This window comes from Quercus robur, chromosome 7 (assembly GCF_932294415.1).
Source record: "Quercus robur chromosome 7, dhQueRobu3.1, whole genome shotgun sequence".
Classification (NCBI taxonomy): domain Eukaryota; kingdom Viridiplantae; phylum Streptophyta; class Magnoliopsida; order Fagales; family Fagaceae; genus Quercus; species Quercus robur.
In genome coordinates, this window is record NC_065540.1 from 26566690 (window position 1) to 26588381 (window position 21692).

The 21692-nt window shown below is 32.3% G+C and overlaps 3 protein-coding genes and 1 long non-coding RNA gene across 13 annotated transcripts in view; 3 read left to right on the plus strand and 1 right to left on the minus strand.

Moving 5' to 3' along the window:
* LOC126692961 (probable jasmonic acid carboxyl methyltransferase 1) overlaps nt 1–7427 on the plus strand; it is a 21347-nt gene extending 13920 nt beyond the window's left edge. The window contains exon 5 of the mRNA XM_050388793.1: nt 7318–7427. Within this exon, the coding sequence (XP_050244750.1) occupies nt 7318–7399 (82 nt within the window). The 3' untranslated portion in view covers nt 7400–7427. The remainder of the gene's footprint in view (nt 1–7317) is intronic.
* LOC126692960 (UDP-glucose iridoid glucosyltransferase-like) overlaps nt 1–19414 on the plus strand; it is a 25510-nt gene extending 6096 nt beyond the window's left edge. The window contains exon 2 of the mRNA XM_050388792.1: nt 18361–19414. Coding sequence (XP_050244749.1) covers nt 18361–19238 — 878 coding nt within the window. The 3' untranslated portion in view covers nt 19239–19414. The remainder of the gene's footprint in view (nt 1–18360) is intronic.
* LOC126692968 (uncharacterized) lies at nt 9719–17558 on the minus strand. Of its 10 annotated transcripts, XR_007645158.1 has the most exons (8): nt 17127–17558; nt 16654–16719; nt 15269–15313; nt 13814–13879; nt 11516–13575; nt 11231–11416; nt 10947–11024; nt 9719–10098 (listed from the first exon to the last, which is right to left on the minus strand). It is a non-coding gene; the product is annotated as an uncharacterized LOC126692968 (long non-coding RNA). The 10 variants fall into 10 exon arrangements; XR_007645156.1 differs by lacking the exon at nt 15269–15313; XR_007645154.1 differs by lacking the exon at nt 15269–15313 and having other exon boundaries at nt 13814–13929.
* A 1529-nt stretch (nt 19415–20943) lies between the features above and the next one.
* Nucleotides 20944–21692, plus strand: part of LOC126692964 (ABC transporter I family member 6, chloroplastic-like) — a 48433-nt gene continuing 47684 nt past the window's right edge. The window contains exons 1-2 of the mRNA XM_050388800.1: nt 20944–21276; nt 21366–21416. Of these exons, the coding sequence (XP_050244757.1) occupies nt 20959–21276; nt 21366–21416 (369 nt within the window). The 5' untranslated portion in view covers nt 20944–20958. The remainder of the gene's footprint in view (nt 21277–21365; nt 21417–21692) is intronic.

Below are 21692 nucleotides of genomic sequence, written 5' to 3' on the forward strand. Positions count from 1 at the left end.
AGCAAGGATGGTTCAACATACAATGCCTTGAATGAATTGGCACAGCTTATATTATCATTCGGATGATGGAGGATGAGGCCAAATTGCAACTCAAATTGATATGTATTATGTACACTCTCACATTTTCTTTTTTAATTATTTGCATAATGCAGCCTCTTAAGCTTGCATTTGAAACTATGATTGTAGAGCGTGGTAGTAATTGATACTTTGATAACTTCATGATCTGAAAATGCTTAACGATACTTCATGGATCATATTGGTAGTGGTACTAAGGTGCTGTAATTTTGTGTTAGTTTGGTTGCATTCATAGAGCCACGGTTGAATCTATAAACCATGAGTCCCTGACTTACAAGTGCTGTTGGCCTTCTTAACTAGAGTTTGTAGCCATTTCCCACCCATACATATTATGTTTGGTTTGCACAGTTGGGTTGACTAATCTTGTAAAAAATTTACTTGATGATTGAAAAACTAATTTATTAGGTTCAAATAAAAAGCTTGTGAAGACAAATTATTACTTCCAACACTAGCATTTGATGCTATGTGGGAAGAAATGAACAATAAAATATTTGTGCAGAGGATAATAAGGAGATAACGGATCACCATATCTGATTCCTCTTGTAGGATTGAATCTTTCCATTGGAGCACCATTGATTAGTATATTATAAGAGACCGTTTTGACACATTGCATTATCAAACTTACCCACTGATAACTGAAACCCAATTTCTGAAGATGATATATGTTAATAGCATGAATCACTCTTACTAATTAAATGTTTTGTAGAAATTTGTTTGCCTAAATTAGGATAGGAGATTTCACACACTCTTAAATCTCAACTATTCTAAGGACACATACTTTCCCACATACTTTACCACAACTTGCACATTTTTCAACTTGTTGTCGGATTACATCACTATCAAGGTTTGTCTATAATGTTGAGTGCCGATGTTGATTTATTAGTCTGAAGTAGACATGGAGAGGGAATTGTGGTTTCTCATGGTGTGGATAGGGTTGACTCAACGAATTTGGGGGCTCTAGGTGAAAGCTTTAAACAGGGCATTTTATTATATTTAATTATAAATTCATATTTTTTTTTCAATTAAAATTTATTTTTCTTGCTTTTGAGAGGCAAAATTACTAATTAAATTTTTGCATTTAAGTTCCACTAACATTTCATTTTCAATTGATAATATAGCTAATCCACTTAATCTTTCTTGTGACATAGTTGATCTTAAATAAGATTTTATTAATTTTAATTTTGAAAAACTTCTTTCTACGGAAGCAACTATAACAGGTATAGTTAGTAATATTCTGAAAGCAATACATGCATTTGGAAAAGATTCTAGCCTCTTTATATAATTTAGTACATTAATTAGAGAGTTATCATTTATTTGCAAAACTTCTTTTAAAACTTTTAGTTCTGAATATAAATCTAAGCCATCAATATCGGAATAAGTTTCATGTGTGAGAAAACATTCAAGATTAAAACAATTTTTTTTTCAAACTATCATCATCTAGTGATTTTAGTTTTTCAAAATTAAATAAAAAACCCAAAAAAAATTCATATATTTGAAATTGTTCAAACCTACTTTCAATTGAAGAAATAGCTTGATCTACTATATATAAAAAATAATTAATTCTAAAATATTCTTCAGCGGATTGTGTTGTCTCATCATTGACATTCTCATGATCTCATCAAACTGTTTATTCCTACGAATTATACGTTTTTCACGAAATATAGACTCTATTTCTATTTTGGTTGCAATTTCTTTAGATGAATTCATAGCAGATGTAAATTTATCTTCTCTATATTTTTTTAAAAAAGACATGAGACATTTTAATTGATCTATAACAACATCTATGTGCATGTCTTTCGATCGTAAATTTTTACTAATAAAGTTAACCGCAAATAATATGTCATACCAAATAGTCATAGCTAGCAAAAACTCAAAACTTTCGATCTCATATGTTGCTAAACAATCAGCTTCACTTTTTGTTTTGAGATCTTCACTTGTTTTTACCAATTGTAACAAAACATCTCTTATTTCTAAAACTTGAAATTTTATTGCTTTCATACTTTCAATTCGACTTTCCCAACGTGTTTGTGACAATGGCTTAAGAGTTAAACCTGTCACATTATCTTGTAAAATTTTTCATCGCTTTGTGGAAGAAGAAAATAGTGTGTATATACGTTGTACTACTCCAAAAAAAGATATAGCTTTAGGGCAAGAATTAGCCATATCACATAAGACAAGGTTGAGATTATGACAACCACATGGTGTGTAAAATGCTTTAGGATTTATATCAAGAATTCTTTTTTGTACCCCTGTTTTTTCCCTTTCATATTAGATCCATTATCATATCCTTGTCCACGTACAACATTAATATCAAGTTCAAGATTTTTTATTGCATTTATAATTTCATTGAAAATACCTTTTCTAGAAGTATTATCTACCTTTAAAAATTCCACAAAATGTTCATCTATTTTTATTGGACTTATTGAAATATCCATACATCTTAGTATGAGAGTCATTTGTTCTTGATGACTTACATCGGGGGTACAATCAAGTATAAATGAAAAGTATTTTGCTTCTTTAATCTTTTTTTATAATTTTACTTTTAATTTCATTTGCTAATAATTGTATCACTTCATTTTGTATATTATGTCCAAGATAATGATTATGGATTGCACCATGTTGAATATGTTGAACATGTTCTTGCATTACTGGATCAAATTCTGCAATCATTTCAATTATACTTAAAAAATTTCCATTATTTTCTTGATAGATCTTTTTGTTTTTTTCTCGGAATGCCAAATTTTTTTTACCAAGATTTTTTACCATATTATTCTTAATAACACTTTTTCCAATGATCTTTCTCTTTCTTAATTTGTTCTTGGACATTTTTATCAATTGTTTTATTCTTCAATAATCTTAGTTCTAAATCAATCCAAGTACTCATATTAGTAATATGCTCATTGGTTGTTTCATGATTTTTAAGAATAGAACTAATATTTTTCCAATCCTTAGTTCCTCCATTAGCTAGTTGATTTGTATTAGATTTTGAATTAAACAACTTGCAACAAAAACAAAATACTTTATCTAGGTCTTTCGAATACACTAACTTTGGTAATTTTCGAATATAATGCGTAGTAGAAAAATGTCTAGAGTTCTTATCTATAGGAAAGTTTAGATCATCAACTCTTATTGGACCATTTTCTACTAACAAATCTCTTAATTTTATATCAATAGTTTTCCATTGACTTGGATCAAAAATATTTGTAGGAATATAATTAGGTTGATCATTAATATTTTCACTCTCCTCTAAATTATTTTGAGCTTCATTATCAAGAATGGTGACATTACATGTTTGAACATTATCATGAGCACCTTCGTTATTATCATTTTGTTGTATATTTTTATTATCTTTTAACTCTTTTTGATGAATTTCTTGTTCATTTATGAAACCTTCACTCAAATTTTCTGCAAGATTTTTTTTTTTACTAGTAATAAATTTGTCCATATCTCCTTTTTGAGATTCAATTAGTTCTTCTCTTTGTCTTTTTTTTTTTTTAGTTTTTCATATCCAGATGGATATTTTCTAGTAGACATTTGTAATTAAAAAATATTTATGAATAAATGAAACACAATCTATAATAAAAAAAATTACAATTTAACTAGAATAATATAAATTTAATGTATAAAACAATAGAACCTGGTTTATCAAAAGCACAATTGCAGTTTTACTTAATATGATCACTTTACACTTTAAACCTGCACAGAAAAATTAAAATTAATATTAATACAAAGTAAATTATTCTAAATTTATAATTTTGTTATCAATACTCTTTTTTTTTTTTTTTTTTTGTAGCAATAAACCTTTTTTTTTTAGCAAAATGTGTAGAACTTAACTTGATTGGATCCACTAAGACTAGCCCACTAGCAAAATATGTAGGACTCAACGTGATTCACTAAGACTAAGACAAGCCTGCTATCCCTCATGGTTCCATCCCACTAAATCTGATTTCTTAAAAAATAAATAAATAAAACAAAACAAAACAACAAAACAAAATGTGTAAGACTAAAGAAATCTAGAGAAATCTTTAGATAAAACGTGTAATACTTTAGATTTCTTTAAGTGGGTCTGGACCATTCCATTGGCTTCTAGAGAAATCTAAAGAAATCTAAGAGGACAAACAAAAAGAGTTCACTTTCCTCTTTACTCTAAGGCTGGCACTGCTTGTACTCTTTACTCAGCAGCAATGAGCAATGCAAACTCCTCTTCAACAAACAAAAAAAAAGAAAACCCAGACACCCAACAACAAACCATGAAGAAGACGAAAGAGGCAAAGGAGGAGAAAACAAAAAACGAACCTGAAATGAAGATCTGTGAACACACCAAGTCTATTGCCAACACCAATTGATGAGTGAGCCAACTAAAAAGAGTTTTTTTTTTTTTTTTTTTGGAATCAAGATGGAGAGAGTCAGAGAGTGGGTGTTTTTTTTCTTCTTTCTTTCTTATTTGTCTCTTCTTTCTGTTCTGCCTTTTGTAATCTTTTCTTCTACAAGCTAAAGATTTGGTGATGGGATTAGCCTTCATGTCACTTTAGCGTAAGAAACGGGCACTTTTTTTTTTTAGATGAGAAACAGGCCTTTTGTAATCTTCTCTTCTGCAGGCTAAAGATATGGTGATGGCATTAGCCTTCATGTCACTTCAGTGTGAGAAACGGGCCATTTTTTTTCCCAGATGAGAAACGGGCCTTTTGTAATCTTTTCTTCTACAAACTAAAGATATGGTGATGGCATTCATGTCACTTTAGTGTGAGAAACGGGCTTTATATATATATATTTTATCTTTGCAATGAAAGTCTATTGCCGTACGAAATGATTGATGCCATAGTCGGACTGTGCCGAGAAACTGGACACTCTCCTCCTGAGCTCACAGTGTTTCTAAATGACCTTCCAAGTAATGAATTCAACACTAATTTCAAATTACTGCCAGACTTTTATGCTATGTTGAAAAAGGAGAAAGGCAACGATGTAGGGCCATGTTTCATAGCGGGAATGCCAGGGTCCTTCTATGGCAGGCTCTTTCCTAGCAAAAGCCTGGATTTTCACACTCAAAGGTCAGCATATTCACACTCAAAAATATCATTGCATTGCAATTGGTCAATGACCTTTAAGGTTCAATGGAGATATCCAAAAGATCGAATCCCCTTCCCCACTTGAAATATATCAAAAACTAAAAACATTGCATTGATTAATTACTAATTTAACTCAATTATATGATCCACAATATTATCATGGAGATATGAGTACAAGATTTGAGAATAGAAAATGAATACAACCTCAACACAAACCAAACAAGCCCTTAGTGATCCACTTATTCACAAATTGCCATGCTTGAGAAACATTTATGGGATTACGTGTTTGTTTGGTATAATTTTTTTTTTTTTTTGAACTTTTTGAAAATGATTGGTTAGGAAAAGATGTACCTTAAAAAAATGTGGCTTAAAAAAGCCGTGCTTGAAAAATATAAGGTTCAAAATAGGCTCCAAATCCTTGAGCACTAACAATAACAATATTTAGCCGCCTTGGTTTTTGTTGTACAACATCGTCTACACTTCTTATTGAATATACATCTAGCAGGTAATTCATTCAATATAGTAGTTTAATTGTGGATTTCAGCTAGTTCAGCTATTAAAGTTCATTGTTATTAAACAAAAGATTTAGGGTTCAACTTTTGCTTACATAAAAACCCGATTAATGTCTTAACCTAATGATAAATAACAATTAGCATGCAGCAAACATCATAGGTTGAAATACTATCATGCAAAAGGGTTTCAGCAAATGGCAGCACATTAAGGATTGTGATATTCCCCCTTGATTGTATTAGGGATGTTATAAATAAATGAAAAATAAAACATAATTACTATTTTATATTATGTACTTTTTTTTTTTTTTTTTACAAACAAAAATATCTAAACCTTTTCAAGTATATAGGGAGGAATTTCTTGGGGGTGGCCTCAAGGTGCTGGTAAGAGGTTTCGAACCCAAGATCTCATGAATATCATGAAACCTTAAAAACCACTAAGCTAACCTCTTGTGGTTATATTATGTACTTTTTTTTTTTTTTTATATATATATACAAGATAGAAATTCTACTCTAACATAATCTAAGGGTATATGTGTATGAAATTTCCTCCTGAAAACTTGAATTTCGGTCCTTGCCCCCTACACCTCACAAGCACTTATACTTCTAGAGCGACCACTATACTAAGAGTGCGCGATAGTTATATACTTATTAAGTAGAAAAGAAAAGGTAATTTTTCTTTGTTTAATGGATAATTCCACCAAAAATCAGATTGCATTCTATTGTTCATTTCATCCACAAAAAAAAATAAATAAATCATTCCTTCATTTTCCCTTCCATTTTACGTGAAATGGAGAGGATTTTGATCAGATTTGCGATGAAGTGCAAAGTAATTTTTACTATTTGTAGAATATGAGAATAAATTGTCACATTTAAAAAAATAATTATCAATTTCATAAAGAACACAAAATGTACAGGTGAGAAAATTCACACTCAAATTTTCATAATTCATTTTGGTAATGGCATTTTCTCTCTTTTCTTTAAATTTATTTTTATTTTATAATTATTAAGTACCTCAAGGGATAAACAATAATAAGGGGAACCTATACATGGGGAAGACAAGCCCTCACAATGTATTCGAGGCATACTTGGAGCAATTTCAGAGTGATTTCTCACTTTTACTTTGCTCTCGTGCTGATGAAATAAAACTTGGAGGGCAAATGATTCTAACCTTTATTGGTAGGAGTATCAAAGATCCCACTAGTAGAGATTGTTGCCTCGTTTGGGAGCTGCTAGCAAAGTGTCTCCTTGACATGGCTGCTGAAGTTAGTTCTTTAACCTTTTGATGATTAAAATTTAAAATTAATTCTTCTAATTAATTGATAATTTTTTGTTTTGTTATCTCACATAAAAAGTAAAATAATGGCCACAATTTTATGTGTATAGAGGCTAATTGAAGAGGCTGATATCGACACGTTCAATTTGCCTCACTACTCACCTTTCATCAAAGAAGTAAAAACCATTGTTGAAAAAGAGGGATCCTTTGTTATTGATCGACTGGAAACATTTGAAGTCAATTTGGATGGCAATGACAACGAGGAAAACAAAAATTACGTGTTCAACAAGTTTACATGTGGACAAAATGTGTCACGTTGCTATAGAGCGATTTCAGAATCCTTGCTTGCTGATCACTTTGGAGAGGCAATTATAGATGATTTATTTGAGAGGTTCGCAGAGCGTATCGGTGAGCATCTTTCCATGGAGAAGACAAAGAATTTCAACATCCTAATTTCAATGGAAAGGAAATGAATAAATCCATGAAACTATGTATCTTGAATAAATAAGATGCAAATTGGGACGCATCATCTTGTTGGACTCGTTACCAGATGTTATGCTTTTTCCTAGTCTGGCTTTGTTTTTAATAAATTGTTTCTTGTATGCTTGTAGCCATGCCATGAGTCTATGACTCTGCATAGTAAACTAAGTGTTGTATTTTATGTGTGTATGGCTGTGTACTGTGTAGTCAGTACCATATATTTTATGTGTATGCTTATTTCCATGCAATGACTCTAAAAAAAAGTGGTCAACCGTCTTAAGAAGAAAGGGAAAGGAAATGTTTGCTGAGTTTCCACTGATTGTGAGTAATGGGGAGTCAAAAGAACTGTGGTACAATTAACCAATCCTTTTATAATTTCCTTTTTTAAAGAAAAAAAAAAAACCTTCTTATTAAATAAGATTTCTACTTAAAAGTAGAAAGAGACAAGACATGAACCGCTAAAGATTTTGGATATAAGCTACAATATTATCACTTTCATACAAAATGGTAAACGAGAGAGGAGAGAAGAGGGAGGGTATGAGGTATTAGAGAAATGAAATAAGGAGAGGGAAGGTTACGGATAGAATAAGTAAAAAATATTCTTATCCTTTCAATTTAATAGTTGTCGTGATAACAAAATCCTAGATAATTCATGGAATAAAAGATATTATGATCATTGTTAGAATTGAGAATGAATTCATTATATATTGATGTGTATAAAAATTTAGGTAAAAATACAAATTTACACCGGCCAACTATGCCCAAAAATTATTTTGGTCCTTTAAGTTTGAATTTGATCATTCTAGTCTTGTAATTTTGTCCAAAAATTATTTGTCATTCAAGTCTCAAGGTTTTTTTTTTTTTTTTTTTTTTTTTTTTTTTTTTCTGGAAGTGAAAACCATGACCATTCATTCATGAAATAACAATTATCCAGATACAAAGCTTCCAGAATGGGTGGTGGAGATTCTTTCAACCAAACAACCTCATCATCTACCAGTCTTTGCATATTTTGCTAAAGCATGCGCAGCGGAGTTGGCACACCGCTTAACACAACTAAAAGAAAAAGTTTGTAGAGTCAAAGCCATACAGCCTATGTCCTCATAAATATGCCCTAGCCTAGAAAAATTGACCTCTGATGACATAATGGTCTCATCACAGTGGCGTTGTCCCCTTCTATTATGATCGGGTTGCCGGTGTTGTTTATGATGGGTTCATGTACTTTGCTCAAGCTGTGGCTAACAATTTGAAACTTCCTGGGATTAATGTGCGTACAAGTGCAGCTGCCACCTTGCTTTTGTTTGCCGTCTTTCCTGATGCTCATCATGAGAAAGGCTATATTTCCTTTCCAGGTACGTGTGAATTTGAAAGCTTTAATTTTAGGGTAGACAATTCCTTAGGTGAAAGTACATTAATTAAGTTCTTCAATTAAATTTAAACGCATAGCAGTATTGAATTTAATAGTCTTTAGAAAATATAAATTGTATTTTAATAGTCAATACAACAATGCATTTGAATTGGGTTCTTCAATGGTACAGAGCATGCTCAATTCTGCTAAGGGAAGAACTGTGGTAACATAGTATACAGTATTGTTGAAAAAAGCTAACAAAAATTGAAAGCATGGTATCCATGGTTATACCAAACTAGTGTTTAACCCACGCAATGCGCGGGATAATTTTTAATTTTTAATAAACTCAATCCAGTTCCTCTAATTTTGTTTTAGAATAACCCAAACGTAACCTTTGCTATCCCAAGTTCTTTGCAGGATTTCATCGAACACCTAGTACTGATTTTAATAACCCTGTAGAACCCAATCACTAATACAGCTCCCCAACCAAAAAAAAAAAAAAATCTAATTAAAACAAAATTAGCCAACATCTATAAAGTTCATCCACTTCTTCTGGATCTCTCTTTTGTTTAATTTTTCTTCCTTATTTTTTTTTATAATGGAAGTTCACTCAACATTCCCAAATTTGTTTTCAATATGCAACATTAAGAAGTAGGAAAGCAACAACAAAGTAGCATTGATCACATGAATAAGGACCTAAATAGGCTTGCTCTTGTGACTACATTATTAAGTCATGTTACAAATGAAAAGAAGTAACTGTATAAACTGAGAAATCAACACAGAACATGTAAGGAAACCAAATGAATTAATTGTCTAAATAGCTGTATGTTATAGCAAAAAGAGTGTTGAAATTACAACCAACCAAAAAAACAAAAAACTAAATAATGAATTTACTATATATATATATATATATATATATATACACACAAAATATAGAGATGAAGGATAACAATGCAACAACACATCAGGATTCCAAAGGTAAGCACTGATTAATCACATCAAGTGCAACAGCAGAAATAAAAAGCTACATGATAATTTCTGGAATCTTGTAGAGAAAACAATATCGTATTTCCACATAATCATCAAAAATCTAGACCATGGGACCCTCAGAACCTCTCTAACAAAAACAGAGTGCCATTTAAGAAAAATAGACATCAGTTGCATTCCTTATCCAAACTCCAATACCAACAGTATAGAATGCCTCCTGAACAAACAGCTATTATTATGTTTAGAAACAGAACAATCAAGCCTGTCAACAGTGCCTTGCCATTAATAACACCAGATTTAGAAAAAATCTGAAGCATTCTATATCAGAGTCAAAATCCCTTTTTCCCATGTACACACCACCTGTATGAGAAAAAGAAAATTAGAGCCTTAAACAGGAGATATTACAAAAACAATCATCATATTCAAAATATTGTAACTCTATTTTAACTGAAAAGTTGAGATTCTTCCAAACAGAGGTATATTTATGTTGCTGAATTACATGCTCCTCCTAAAAATAACTCCATCATTGCCCAAACTTTCATTAAGCTTTGATCTATATCACATTAAAAGTAAGTCCCTCTCTCCCACCCTCAGTTTCACAATGATTACAAAATTAACACAATTATTATGTAATAAGAAGTAAATTATTGATTCCATACAAACAAAAAGAAACTATAAAATAAACTGATACAAACCTGAGGGAGAAAGAAGCCAATGATTTGAATCATTTAGGTACTATTGGGAGAATTATACACATCATAAAACTTAAATTATAAACAATAAAAATAAATTTTAGAATTAAAAAACAGCAGAATTTTATCAAACAATTTGTAAGCATATAATAAAATGTATATATTGATTATATCTTAGGCATAGCAAAGCTGATCAGTGCTGTCAATTTCAAAAACTTAGCAGTCTCAATTTTCAAAAGAGGAAAAATACTAACTGTAATGAATTTCGTAAATGATCACTCAAAACCAAACCAATCTAATTCAAGCCAGAACTAACACAACAATAATTTAAAATGTTAAAAATTAACAACTGGCCAAATTACCTATTAGTGGCATGCTAATGGAAGCCTAACTCAAAACCAAATCTAATTGAAATAGCTAAATCTAAACCAATCCAACCAAGAAATTCAAACCTAAATCATATTCAAACCCCAGATTTGAAAACGAAAAGGAAAAAACCAAAAACAATAACTTTACCGGTTATAGGTATACGGCGGCCTGTCTCTCTGTGCCTTACGGATTCTATCTGGGTGTATGATGTTCCGGCAGAAAGACCTAAAATAAGATTGAAAAAGGAAAATAAATATTAGAAACGGAAATACCCAATGATTTCAATCCTATACTTATTTAATCTCAATGTTTTCATAAAGATTAGAAATAGAAGCACCCAAAAACCTGAAACAAAAACGAATCAAATCTAAACATATCAACAAAAAAAAACACAAATGGCCAAATCTAAAAAATGGGAAAAAAAATTGTACCGGTGCCAATTCCGACGATCTGGGTGGAGTATGGTCATAGTTTTTCCTTCATGTGTGCTTGCGGTTCCGATGGCCCAAGTCTAGCGAGGGAACAGGCAATGGCCAGCCATAGATATTTCTTCTCTCTTGGCGCCTACAAACTCTGCTTGCTTCTTCTATGTCCGTATCCCTTAATCAAAACCGAATCTAACCCAAAATACCAATTTAAATCATAATCAACACCCAATTGGTTCTCCAAATAAAAACCAAAAACCCTAAAATTTTAAATTTAAAATAGAGCTATACCAGTAGTGATTCCGATTCCGATAGTCGGGTAGTGAGTGGAGGCTTACGGTGATGGCCGAAGATCTGGGTGGCGCCCTTCTCTCCATCTCTGCCCCTCTATTTCATTCTTGACTCCTCTTCGTTCTTGACGCTTCATCTTCCTTACTTCTTCTTATTCCAGGGAAAGAAATTAGCGGACAGTTAGATGAAGAAATTTGACAGGAAGTGAGAGACATCTTTCCATTCTTGTTTGCAAACTGCAGTTTTTGATCTCTCGATCTCTCTCTCCTTCTCCGTTCTCTGCCTCTCTATTTCTCTCTCTCTCTTTTTTTTTTTTTTTTTTTCTCCTACTCTTTCTCTCTATCACAGTATCGCCAGGGTTTTTTTAGAGAGAGAAAATGTTAAGAAGACTGATGTGAAGGGGCTAGATTTTTTTAGTTGTGACGTTTTTTTTAATCTTATTTTTAACCCCTTTTTTATTTTAAAATATACACTATCACTGTCAGACGGTCTTACCCTTGCAAAACAAATGGAAACAGCGGAGAGGCTTTCAAAGGCCGTAGAAGTAAAAGTCAAAATCTTTAGAATACTGAAACGGTGTACCGTGCGAGTATTTTAACTTAAAGTTGTGTATGTGTCAGTTTTTAAAGGAGTCTTTTTTCCTATTTGTCACCCTCTCCTTAAATGTAATGTAGGAACTCACTTTCTCTCCATTTCTGCTATTATATATACTAGCATATAACCCGCACAATGTGCGGGATACTTTTATTTATTAAAAAAGACATATGGTTACTGAAAATTTAAACATTTTATATTAAGATAATACAAAAAAGGCAAATAATTACTTGCAAGAAAAATAAAAAACTAAATTCAAGGAGTTTTTTTTATAGAGATTTCAAAATCTAATCTTGAAATTTGTGCCCGTTTCAACAAAATTTTAAATAGATCTCTTAGGAAAAAAATATAATATTCCTTTACCACAACACTCAAGTAAAAAGAAAGTGTCTTTTTACTCCAAGAATTTATTATTCAAGAAAAATAATAGGTTTTTTTTTTTTTTTTTTTTGGGTAGAAGCTTATATAAGTAACTTCGACAAACAATAATTCATAATTAGAATAAGTAACTAAGTTTATGATAACTAAGTTTGAATATTATGAGTTTATCTAATTTTTATGACACGTGGTAAAACATTTACTTAATTAGGTTCACTTATCATATATTTACTTAATGATATGTATGTGTTGCATAGGTGAATTCACGATTATTTAATTATTTTTGTTAAGTTATATGCACAATTATTAATTTCACATCCTTTGAAAGAGAGCGAGCATGTAATTGGATTGGTTTGTGAGTACTAAACTAAATCCTCTTTTTTTTTCCTAGAAGAAACCTAACTCCTATATAGCAATAAATGGTTTGAGAAATAGATACCAAAACTAAATATTTCATCAACATGAGGCAAAAAAATCATCCTTAAATTTCCAAATCATTATGAAGTACATTCCTCAATGTAATTATTGAATATTATCAGCTAGCTACAACAAAGATACTAATTGTCAAGGAGCTACATGGTATTGATGTTTTAACAAATATGCCCAATAGTGCTCCTAAGAGTAGTAAAGTCTTGTATGCAAACCACCAAAAATTATGCCCAGCGCATAATTTTCCAATCATTGTATCACTATGGAATAGAGTTTAGAAGGAAGATATTTTTGCTTAACCACAAACATCTTTATAAAGAGAATGAAAGGGTGATGTCTCACCATTGTTCAACTTCTTAACAAAAGTGTAATAATTCATTTATAATGAGTTCTCATCATCCTTGAAGCTTCTAATATACATTTTCTTTGGCCAAACACACTGAGAAATATATTCTTTGGCACCAAGACCAAGTCTTCTACTTGGAACTCTCATTATGTATTTCTCTAGAATTCATTGAATTCCTGCCAAGAACTAATACCCTAAAAATGTCCCACATAAGGGACATTTTTGTCACCATGAATTTTTAATCCAAGTGTTGGAAATACATCATCAATTATTGAAGCATTGCCTTTGTAGTAATCAAACGCCATAGTAAAGCCTGAAAGAAAATTTTAAAAAGGAGACTATGAATTTTCATTCATAAATCAACTTTATTGCAATCATGATTCATGTTGGAGGACAAATCAATTCATAAAAAAATTCATATTAGTCAAGAAAAGTAATGGTAGTGACAAAATTTGGTAGTAATTTTTTCAAACATATTCAAAGAATGTTATATGCTAATAATCCTAATTTTTTAGGCTGCTTGACAAAACTTAAGAGGATAAAATACTAACCTTGATAACCTTCAATGGATAGGCATGCCAACCTTCCATCTTGAGAAACACTTGATGCACAATTGACTGAAGTGAGATAGGTGCCGAAAATGTGATTATTGGAAATTTCTTCAAGTCTTTGAGGACCATTATCCAACCAAGGTGATATTAAATAATTAAAAAAAAAAGTTCAAAGATTGATAATTTTCTGTTCTAGTTATATAAGAGCTTGGCAGATGAAAATTTTGAGAAGGGAAGAGAAGAGGCAGTAAAAAATAGATAAAAGGCATAAAACAAAAGGAATTTGTTTTTTTCTTATGTCAAAGAGCTCCAGAAATTTGGCCAAGAGGTGAAATTTCTTTAGTTAAAGGAGGCAACTGTTGGGTTACACTTCTTGCAAAATTATGAGCAACTGTTAATACACTACTTAACCTCACCTACTGTAGCCATACATAATAGAAGCTATACATAATAGAAGCTTGACACTTAGGTTTTTTTTTTTTTTTTTTTTTTTTTTGTGTGGCAGTTATGGTGCGTATAGTTATATATGATTGTGTAATATTAGTTTTTACTCTATTGCCATTCATAGTGATTATAGAGTTCTGCAACTCTGGGAATTGATTGTTCTTGGTCTGGAGATTACTGACTATGTATATTAGGTCCATAAAGGTATTCTATCCAAGAAAGCCACTTTAAGAAGATCTGAAGTATGATAACTCATTCATTTGATTTGTGGGATTTCGCTGAACCACCAATTATAAATTTACTCTTATTAATTGCCATCTGCAATTAGAGAGAAGTATAGGGGAAATGTTGGTGGTTGATCTATTTGTATTAGAAAATGTGTGTGTCATTATAAGCACTAATTTCAGGACATGGACCGGAATATATCCATCATGCATAACAAAGTTAATTTTGGACTTTCCAAATGTTAAGCCCAAGATGGAAAGCTACTTGTATCTACATAGGAAATCATGTAGCTTCTTTTAACATCCAGCAAAAGTCATGAACACATATGCCTCTGCACATGTATCAAACACACTACCCTAGACTTCTAGTTATGTCCCTACACATTTTACCTGACTAATGTTAGGGACTCAAGATCACTGCCAATTACCTAGAGATTTGGACAACTCCACCTGCACCAAAAAAATCAACTTAAGCCTTTACTTTCTTCATGACACTTAAGCATTTGTTCCTCAAATTTTATGTCACAAGCAGATTGTGTGTTTGGCTTCAATTCTAGATCTGTGGGATCCATTTGTATTTACATAGATCTGGATATGGATTAACAAATTAACAGAAATTGTGTTTCTTTGTGTCAAAAATAAATTCTTACTGATTTTTTTTATAAAGAATCTAACTACACAATAATAAATTTATAAAATAAAAATCCCAAACAGTATTTTTTAAGAATTTAACTACACCATAAAAAATTTATAAATTAGAAAACCCAAATGCAGGTTCTCTTATTACCTTGACAGGTCGACCACGCTGATCTTCTAGTTCAGTCCTATATTCCTAGAATCATTCCAAACTTTAAAAGACCACATAGAAACCCAAAATTCAAATTCATTTAATTTTGAAATTTGCAGCAAAAATCTCTAAGATGCTACTTTCTATGGAAACAAAAAAGAGAATTCAACAAAACCTCGTGCACTAAAAAAGCATCCCATGCAGAGTCCCTGAGATTCTCAAAGAAGCTAATAATCTGTGTTTTTTTTTTTTTTTTTAAAGGAGAATGAGAAAGAGAAAGAGAGAGCACAACAATTCAGTTAAAAGAGAGAGATTTAGTGACCTGATGAAGTCGATGCCAAGCATGGAGAACCCAAATACCTGAATCAAAACCAAATCTAACCCAAATGCCTAATCCAACCAAATACCCAAGCATAAATCATACTTAATGCTCAATTTCAATGGTTGGAGACCAACTGTGGTGGTGGTCTAAGATTTATATCTATGCCATTCCCTTTGTGCCTTACTACCATCTCTCTCTCTCTCTCTCTCATTACTTTTTCTGTGGGTTTTTGTATTTGTAAACTCTAAACTGCATAAAGAGTACTTAATAAACTGCATAGAGAGTATTTCAAGAAGAAAAACAATTGAAGTATAAGCATCAGATTTTAAGTTAAAACATAGATATATTGAAGATGCTAATTCGAATAGGAGAAGAAACAGTGAGATGATGCAAACCTTCCATATATGTTGCAAAGAGGAGATGGGTGCAGAGCATGAACCCATATATTAAAACAGGTTTATTTAACTCTTCTTTTGACTTAAAATTGTGCCGCAATACACTGCCATCTTTCGTTTAAACAGCCAATTTTGAGAAATTCATCTAACCCTTCTCAAATTTATGTGAAAAAATAACTGTTATAAAGTCCTCTATAAGTTGATTATTTTAAAAAAAAAAAAAAAGTCCTCTAGAAGTGCACAATTACCGCAATAAAGATGAAGCAAACATCAGACACCAATGCTTTCAAGATTTCTAAACCTTGATTATCCAAAACCAATTATAAATACCCTAAAACTAAACCAAAATCAAACACAAAATTAATTGAATCTAAATACTCACAAAAGTTTTTAGTATATTGAGAAACTAAAACGAATCAAAAAATCAAATCAAAACCTAATGTAACTCAAAGACATCAAACAAACATATGGTAAAAGACAAATAGTAACAATGAATGCAAATATTAATTACGTTACAATTCAAAATCTATTTTTTCTTATTTAAACATGATAAGTCACAATCCAAATTGAGTCATGTGAGTTCAAATGTAAAGAGAACACTTCAATCTTTGCATTCATTAAGGATCTTAATTCTAGCAAGAACCAAAGAAATTAAAATCTAACTGTACCTTTTAATTCTTTTATTGCAGAAGTCCCAATGTCTTTATCCGGCACAGGGAAACGGTATTCTGCAACTGGAGGGAGAAACAAAAGAAAAAAAAAAAAAAACAATTCAGAAATTAATTTCAGTGGCAAACGAAGAAAAAAAAAACTGTCAAACACGAACAAAATTCTAACCAAAAAAACAATAACCGACAAAACAAAACCCAAGAAATTGAAAAAAATAAATGGGAACGGAGAACTCTCTCCTTCTCTCTTATTTCTCTGTTTTTGCCCTTTCCAAACCTAAACCATATATAACCCCCAAATTTCAAAAAATCAAATCAAAACCTAATGTTACCCAAGTACCTAAATAAAAATCAATCCAACCAAATTTCTCAAAACCAATTCATATTTTAAACCCATACCCAGATCTAAGAAAATAAAAATTTAAAATTTAAAATTAAAAAAAAAAAAAAAAAAAAAAAAAAAAAAAACTTACCGGTGGTAGTTCTCTCAATATCTGTCTCCTTCTCATCTCTGTATCGCAAGGTAGGCGCCCTTACAATGATGGCAGAAGATTTGTTGGCACCCTTCTCTCTATCTCTGCCTCTCTATTTCTCTGTCTCTCTTTTCTCTCGATCGCTCTCTCCTTTCTCCGTGAAGCAATCTTTCAATGGGCTTCTGTTTTTTCTTTTTCATCGGTAGGGAAAATCTTTTCTTTTGGGCCGTTTGTGTTAACAAATGGAAAGAATGGATGATTGTGTGTTTTGGGTTTCAGTTTTTAGAGAGTGCAGTTTTTGATCTCTCGATCTCTCTCTCCTCCGTTCTCTGCTTCTCTATTTCTCTGTCTCTCTTTTCTCTCGGTCTCTCAGTCTCTCTTTCTCCGTTTTTTTATCCGTGTAGCAATCTTTCTTTTTTGTCTTCAGCAGTTAATTTCCTTTTATACCAAGAGGACTCTAATGAGCGGGTTGGTGTTTGAAAGTGAGTCTTTCAGACGCACCGTACGAATTTTTTAAAAGAATTACCCCTCCACATGTCAGTTCTTGAAGGGGCCATTTTTCCTAACGTGTCAACACCTGGTTAAAAGCTTCTGCTTTTATATATTGTATTAGATTAGATTAGATTAGATTTGATATAGATATAGATAGTTGATGAGTTTATTCAACATATTAGACTTGATTAACTTGTTGATTTAATTTGGTACTTTACATGAGAAAGATAGGTTTTCTGAAGCTATTATAATTTTTTTTTTCTTCTCATATGGTCATAGCTAGCTAAGATTTCTAACTAATTGTATACTTGAAGCAGAACAATATTGGAAAAGAAAATTGAAATACTTGAGTGAGAAATTTTATCTTGGATAGGACTAGACACTTTGGGATCTAAAGTTTTGACAAGATAAACATTTGATAAACAGTTAACTATTAACTCTGTATATGATTCTAATTTAACTAGTATGATTATGTGGAGTTCACTATTTAAGTTCACATATAATCTAAGGTAATAAATCACATTTGTATGAAATATAGAACAGTCAACTAACAGTTCCCATATGGGCTTCTAATCCCTTTTTTCATGTGTCTAGATAAAATTAAAAAAATTAAAATGCTCTTTTTTGGTAATAGATATAACATAATTTAAATTTATGACATCCTTTTTTTAATTTTTTATGATAATTGTTCTTTATTATGATCATGTCACGACATTAATATTTTTTTCCTCTTTTGTTACAGAAAGTCTGTCTCAAGCCCCAGTGCCTGAGCTTCAGTCCCTTGATCTTAAGGGCATACTAGGATCCACAGAAATCCCAACTCCCATATTGGAGCTGAGAGCCACAGTGACAGATGCAACAAAAAAAGCCTCAGCAATGATAGTGAACACGGTGCACTTCCTTGAACAACAAACACTGACAAAGGTTCAAGAACATTTCCCATCTCCAGTTTTTTCCTTAGGCCCTTTCCATAAACTAGCTCCATCTGCCTCTAGTTCACTGCTGAAGGAAGACACTACTTGCATTTCCTGGCTTGACAAACAAGCCCCCAAGTCTGTCATTTATATAAGCTTTGGCAGCATGGTAAGCATGGATGAGAAAGAGCTGGTAGAGATAGCTTGGGGCTTAGCCAACAGTGAGCAACCTTTCTTGTGGGTGGTTAGACCTGGTTCAGTTCGCGGGTTGGAATGGATTGAGCTATTGCCAGAAAGTTTTAAAGAAAGAGTAGAAGGAAGAGGTTGCATTGTGAAATGGACACCCCAAAAGGAAGTTTTGGCACATGGTGCAGTAGGAGGGTTTTGGAGCCATTGTGGTTGGAATTCAACACTGGAAAGTGTTTGTGAAGGAGTTCCAATGCTATGTCGACCCTATTTTGGGGACCAAGGTTTGAGTGCAAAATATGTGTGTAGTGTATGGAAGGTAGTCTTGGAATTGGAGGGTGTTTTGGAGAGAGGGAAAATAGAAAGAGCTATAAGAAGACTAATGGTGGAAACTGAAGGGGTGGAGATAAGACAGAGAGCAAAGGATTTAAAGCACAAAGCTGAGCTTTGCCTGAGTGAGGATGGTTCAACATACAATGCCTTGAATGAATTGGCACAGCATATATTGCCATTCGGATGAGGCCAAATTGCAACTCAAATTGATATGTATTATGTACACTCACATTTTCTTTTTTAATTATTTGCATAATGCGGCCTCTTAAGCTTGCATTTGAAACTATGATTGCAGAGTGTGGTAGTAATTGATACTTTGATAACTTCATGATCTGAAAATGCTTAAAGATACTTCATGGATCATATTGGTAGTGGTACTAAGGTGCAGTAATTTTGTGTTAGTTTGGTTGCATTCGTGGAGCCACGGTTGAATCTATAAACCATTACAAGTGTTGTTGGCCTTCTTAACTAGCGTTTGTAGCCGTTTTGCAAGAATGACAACAAAATTAACTTTCCCACCCGTACATATTATGTTTGGTTTGCATAGTTGGGTTGACTAATCTAGTAAAAAATTTACTTGATGATTGAAAAACTAATTTAATATTTGGCCCAAATTAAAAGCTTGCGAAGACAAATTATTACTTCCAACACTAGTATTTGATGCTATGTGGGAACAATAAAATATTTGTGTAGAGGATAAAGAGATAAGGAGAAAAAGGATCATTTTGTCTGATTCCTCTTGTGGGATTGAATCTTTCTGTTGGAACACAATTGATTATTACACTATAGGAGACTGTTTTGACACATTGCATTATCAAACTTACCCACCAATAACTGAAACCCAATTTCTGAAGACATCGATATGATAATAGCATGATATTATCTAAATAATATTCATAAATAGATGATCATATCATCATTATGTAATGGATTATTAGAATAATAAAAATGACATCAATAGCATCCTTCCATGCACATAAATGAATCATTGAACCTACTTAAATGGTTTGTAGAAACTTGTTTGCCTAATATAGGATAGGAGATTTTACACACTCTTAAATCTCAACTATTCTAAGGACACATACTTTCCCACATACTTTCCCACACACTTTACCAACACTTGCACATTTTTCAACTTCTTGTTGGATTACATCACTATCAAGGTTTGTCTATAATGTTGAGTGCCGATGTTGATTTATTAGTCTGAAGTAGACATGGAGAGGGAATTGTGGTTTCTCATGGTGGGGAGCGTCAAAGGTTAGGTCGTTTTGTTTTGAATCATATATGGGTAGATGGCTTTATTAGGGCTCAAGTAACGCACTTTTTTTTTTTTTTTTTTTTTTGGGATAAAGATAGAAATCAAATAATGCACTTAGTTGCCTTTGTTTTGGATCATCTAGCCAGGAGAGGAGCCAGAATTTTTTTTTTGGAGGGCCAAGTTGTGTTACTAATTTATTAGTCTATACAAGCTTCCAAACATATGCACAAATACATACATCTATACAAACACAAAAATTAGTATCTTTTACAATGAAATCCTAAGAAGCCTGTTTGGTACATGTGTTTAAACACATGTTTTCAGTTTTTAAATAACATTACACGTATTTTCACATACTTTTTCACCCATACGTATTTTTAAAAAAACTAAAAACTGTTATTTAAACTTATGTACCAAACAGGCCATGTTGCATAAAATTAAATTTATCTTTCATTTTCTTTTGTAGTGAAATCCCTTCTGTCGTGATAGTAAAAGTCTCATCATCGTAACAAGTCCAATGTATTGGACGAACCAAACTCAAGCTTTGCCCTTAAACCTTTGGTGGCTATTGGAGCTTTGGAATTGACATAGAGTACTTGTTCCTATGATATTGTAGACACATAACAGCAGTGGCGGCTCTTGTTTTTCAATGGCTCTACCCCTCCGCTGCTCCTATCATACTCCTCCTCCGTCACTGCCTTCTTCTTCTTCTTCGCACTCACTTCTCAAATTCTCGCCCCCAAATTCCCTCAAATTTACACTCCCTGCCCTCCGTCCCCGCTCTAACCACTACCGCCTGTCACTTTCTTCCTTGACGGCCTCCCACTCCGCCGTCGATTCTCCTGAATCATCCTATATCCAAAACGAGAAGAAGCTCCTCCTCGAAGTCAAAGGCCTCACCGCCGTCATTGCTGAATCCAAACAACAAATTCTCAAAGGCGTTAACCTCACAATCTATGAAGGAGAGGTCTATATCCAATCTTCTTCTTCTTTTTTTTTTTTTTTTTTTTTTTTTAATTTTCATTCATTTAATTAATTAATTATTTTTATGAATAGGTTCACGCAATTATGGGAAAGAACGGTTCTGGGAAGAGCACATTGGCCAAGGTTAGTTTAGTTACTTTTTTTTTTTTTTTTTTTTTGAAACACACACATATAGGGGAAGGGGATGAGATAAGTGAATACCAAAACTGCATGCAACAACAGTTAGTGTCGCGGAGCAAGTGATAAACCCCTTCTCAATATCACAACTTACGGACGTGGGATGACTCGACAATATTGAGTAGGTTAGTTTAGTTTATAAACTGATGTGTCACTGATTACGAGAATTTAATTTAGATTTAAGAGTGACATCAATCGCGTTCATTGTCACAAACGTGTAAT